General features: G+C 44.3%; 1 protein-coding gene across 1 annotated transcript; it reads right to left on the bottom strand.

The window, feature by feature from the left end:
- Positions 1–215: 215 nt before the first annotated feature.
- Positions 216–3,822, bottom strand: LOC112844666 (uncharacterized). Its single transcript, XM_025904297.1, has 2 exons — positions 3,284–3,822; positions 216–2,866 (listed from the first exon to the last, which is right to left on the bottom strand). Exon 2 carries the CDS (start codon positions 2,608–2,610, stop codon positions 1,060–1,062), a length of 1,551 nt encoding a protein of 516 aa, XP_025760082.1. The 5' UTR covers positions 2,611–2,866; positions 3,284–3,822; the 3' UTR covers positions 216–1,059.

Consider the following 3,822-nt stretch of genomic DNA (forward strand, 5'->3'; position numbering starts at 1 on the left):
CTGTTACAGCAACCGTGTGATTACTGTAAGAATAAATGATGCGGCGAAGCATGAAAATGCCATCGGGTCTGCCGTGGTGGCGATCTTTGTTTTTTTTTCTTTTTTTTAAAATCTTAAGTGCATGCAAACCAGTAAACAAATTAAAACAACCCCCAAAGTGTCTAAGTCATGTGACGTGTCAGCGCAACACCGAAACATAAGAGAGGGGGGGCGGGGGGAGCAAAGTGTGCCTGCTCTCTGCTGACACAGGAGCGGTGAGTCCAGCGACCTGGTTGTTTCGTTTTTGCCGAAAGCACAGCATAGCAAACAAGCAGAACTCAAAGTAAAGAATCGATCTAACCAGGCTAGTATCGATCCGATACCGATCCCGACTTGGGATCGATACTATTGATATTTGGATCGATCCGCCCACCACTACAGAGCGGGGAGAAGGCGAGACATGTCAGCCGTGTGGAACTATTTCAAAGTGAACGAAGACCTGAAAACAAAGGCGGACTGCAAATTGTGCTCAGCGAAATTGTCCAGAGGAGGCTCAAAAGGTAGCGCATTTAACACAAGCAAGCACCTAAAATCCCAACACGACAACGAGTACAAAGAGTTTACCCACGTGTATTTAACCATGCTTATTAGCACAGAGGAGCATAGCTGATGCTATAGTGTTGTGTCCTTAAACAGGGGAAATGGTGAGGAGAGGTGAAAGAACGGCACAGACACGCAGTTCTCACTCTCACTCGTCTGTATTGAGTTTATGAAAATACTTTAGATAACATGAACTGTCTTTTACAGTAGGCGTCTTCACTGAGTTACTTCTTTTCCTACACTTTGGTTTGCAACTTGACTGTGTTTCCTGTTTCTTAATAGATGAACATGTATATGGCTTACAGTATCTTTTGTGCACAGACCAGTGTGTCTCTTGACAGTCTTTTGAGCAGTACAATGTTATTTTACAAACAGAACAACATTTTAACTTCATATTTTCTTCCTTTCCTTCACAGTTAGCACAATATTGGGACTTTTCAATGCTGTTGGTTGCCCCATGTCCCGTGGGAGCAACCTCCCTTAGTTTAAAGGGCTCCCTTTATCTGATTTGGTCAGTCTAGGTGCTTTACAACCTGCACGGAAATGCTCACTACTCCCACACCTAAAACAATGCTGACAATATTCCTCACCTGCCTGCACACATGCAAAACATCTGGGGCGGTGACGTGGTGAGGGATAATATCGCTGTGGTGCAAATCTTTGCTGAAACTGTGCTGTCCCATGCACATGCCCAGGTCCATGTGCTGAGTGGTATTCCTGTGCTGCTGCAGGAGGGTGCTGGTGGTAAAATGGCATGCAGTTTTGTTCAGCCTTAATGGGGAAGGGCTGCTGAGGTGCTGGGGTTGTCTTTTGAATGGTTTCTCTGATTTGGGAAACTTCAGCCCTCAAGTCTTTCAGCAGTACCATGTCAGCACGCATTTCTTTTATTTCTGTTAGAAGATCAGGGGGTAGAGGAGCTGGTTTCTCTTGGGCTGTGCTTCTCTTTCCCACTGGGGAATCATTAGACTGGACAGTATTTACAGCTGTTACTCGTGATGGAGCGGCGTGTTTCTTTTTGTCCTGTCTTTCCTTTTCATTTGCGACTGCGATATTTACCTTCTCGAGCAATAACTCATCTGAAGTATTTGTTTGCAGGAGGTAAGGTTGCAGGTCACTTTTAATATTGTCATTCTGAAGACCAGTCAGGACAGTATGCATGAAAAGGCTCTGGACTAGTGCCGGGTCATATTTTAGACTGGACTCAACCTCCTGAGAAGCAAACAGGATTTTCTGTCTCAAGTCCATTGTCCTGATCAAGAAATTTTGGGGTGTCTCTTTACTACTCTGAACCTCAGAGGTAAGTTGTTTGTATAACTCTGTGGCACCTTTCTCCTGGTAATGAGACCTGAGGATTCTCCTAAGAGCAGGTAATGTGAGGTTTTCTTTTCCTTCAAGATAACTCCTTAGCTGCAAGCCTGGCATGATAGCACGAATTACAGCATCAGTGATTTCTGATTCTGGGTTGCCTCTATTGATCCCGCTTTCAATTTGTCTGGCCAGACTAGAAAATGTCAGCCTGTCTTTTTGCCCCGGCTCTCCTATTTGGCCTGATATCTTAAAATCTTTGCGCCACATGGAACTGTTTGGTGCTGTTGGAACAATGTTTCTCACTGGGGTGCGGGGACTTAAGGCAGGATTCATGCTATTCCTCATCAAGTCATGCATTTCACCCTCTTTTTGTTGTAAGAGCAGTCTTAATGTCTCTATCTCCTCCTGGCTACTTTCTTGGTCCTGAACAGCTGGGTCCACTGTTTCATTCACACTTTGTTTTTTATCCATTTGTATGTCACTTATAATGTCCTGGACATTAAGAAGTTCTGACATACCTTCGTCCTCTCGGGTAGCCAGCTCTGTTCGTTCAAGGTGCTTAACTAAATGTGAGACTAGCTGACTGCGCGTTTTATTAATCACAAACTCTTTTCCTGGTCCGGAGATTTGAAGTACATCACATAATTTAATCAGCTGCTCTAAGGTCAGTTGATACAGTGTTCCTTTAATCTCCAGCTCTAGCTTTTCTAATTCAGACTCCATGTTGTCAGAGGAGTTAGCACAAGCAGTCAGCTGAGAAATGATCAGACTTAGTTGGCTTTTACTGCCCCCTAGTGGTCACTTTTTCACTTCAGGATACAGACACCAACGTAGGTCTAGCAATGCCTCTGCTGCTTCGCTATGCTCCTTTCTGATACCTGGGTCGTCTCGGGGGGGATGATCAACGAGAGGATTTCTCTTACAGGTCAGGGATGGTCCTCAAATCAATCATCCCAGCGGTGCCTCCAAATGTTGTGCCCTTAAACAGGGGAAATAGTGAGGAGAGGTGAAAGAACGGCACAGACACGCAGTTCTCACTCTCACTCGTCTGTATTGAGTTTATGAAAATACTTTAGATAACATGAACTGTAGCATTAGACATAAACATCTTTTTAACTCGCACATGTTAGCTGACACAGTCACTAACTTTCCACAGCAATGAAATAATACTTTAAGTACTACTAGTCTTTCAGTAGTTAACTTATACAGGTAGTAACAGAAAAATCTTCACACAATATGGCGGAGTACTAGCGAAAACTAGCACACACAGCAACAGCATTTAACTTGAACTTCTCAGCAAAATAGTCCGCAATTCACATCTTTCGCTACAATGAACAATGATAACGTAATAATCAACAGTAACACACATTTATACAGTTCTGTGCATGGCAGTTACCTTAAACAGGGGAAATAGTGAGGAGAGGTGAAAGAACGGCACAGACACGCAGCTCTCACTCTCACTCGTCTGTATTGAGTGAAGGAGGCGCGCGAACCCACCTACTGGAGCCCTGAGGCATTACCAATGGATCGACGCACAATCAACCCAGACAGAACTTTCACTACTTATCTCCCTCTATATTCCCACTGCATATTCTATTCGAAAACAATCAAAGCAACAAATAAAACATTAATAAAGGCATGACATGAAATGTAAGGAACAGAGATGTACAACTCCAAAACTAATCAAATTTGATCCACCACAATAGCAGTGGGACGGAAAATAGTTGGGCATTTTAAACATTCCGCCTTAGCCTACTCCCGCCTTGAGGACATTCAGGGACAGCTCAACCAGCCAATAAAGAGACTGCAGCGGGACGTACAGACGCGCTGGAACAGCACGTATTACATGCTCCAGTCCTTCATAGAGCAAAAGCGAGTGCTGGGGGTGTATGTGTCCGAGCATGAACTCCCTGACTATCTCACCGCTCTGGGCTC

This window comes from Oreochromis niloticus, unplaced genomic scaffold (genome assembly GCF_001858045.2).
Source record: "Oreochromis niloticus isolate F11D_XX unplaced genomic scaffold, O_niloticus_UMD_NMBU tig00000734_pilon, whole genome shotgun sequence".
NCBI classification, from domain to species: Eukaryota; Metazoa; Chordata; class Actinopteri; order Cichliformes; family Cichlidae; genus Oreochromis; species Oreochromis niloticus.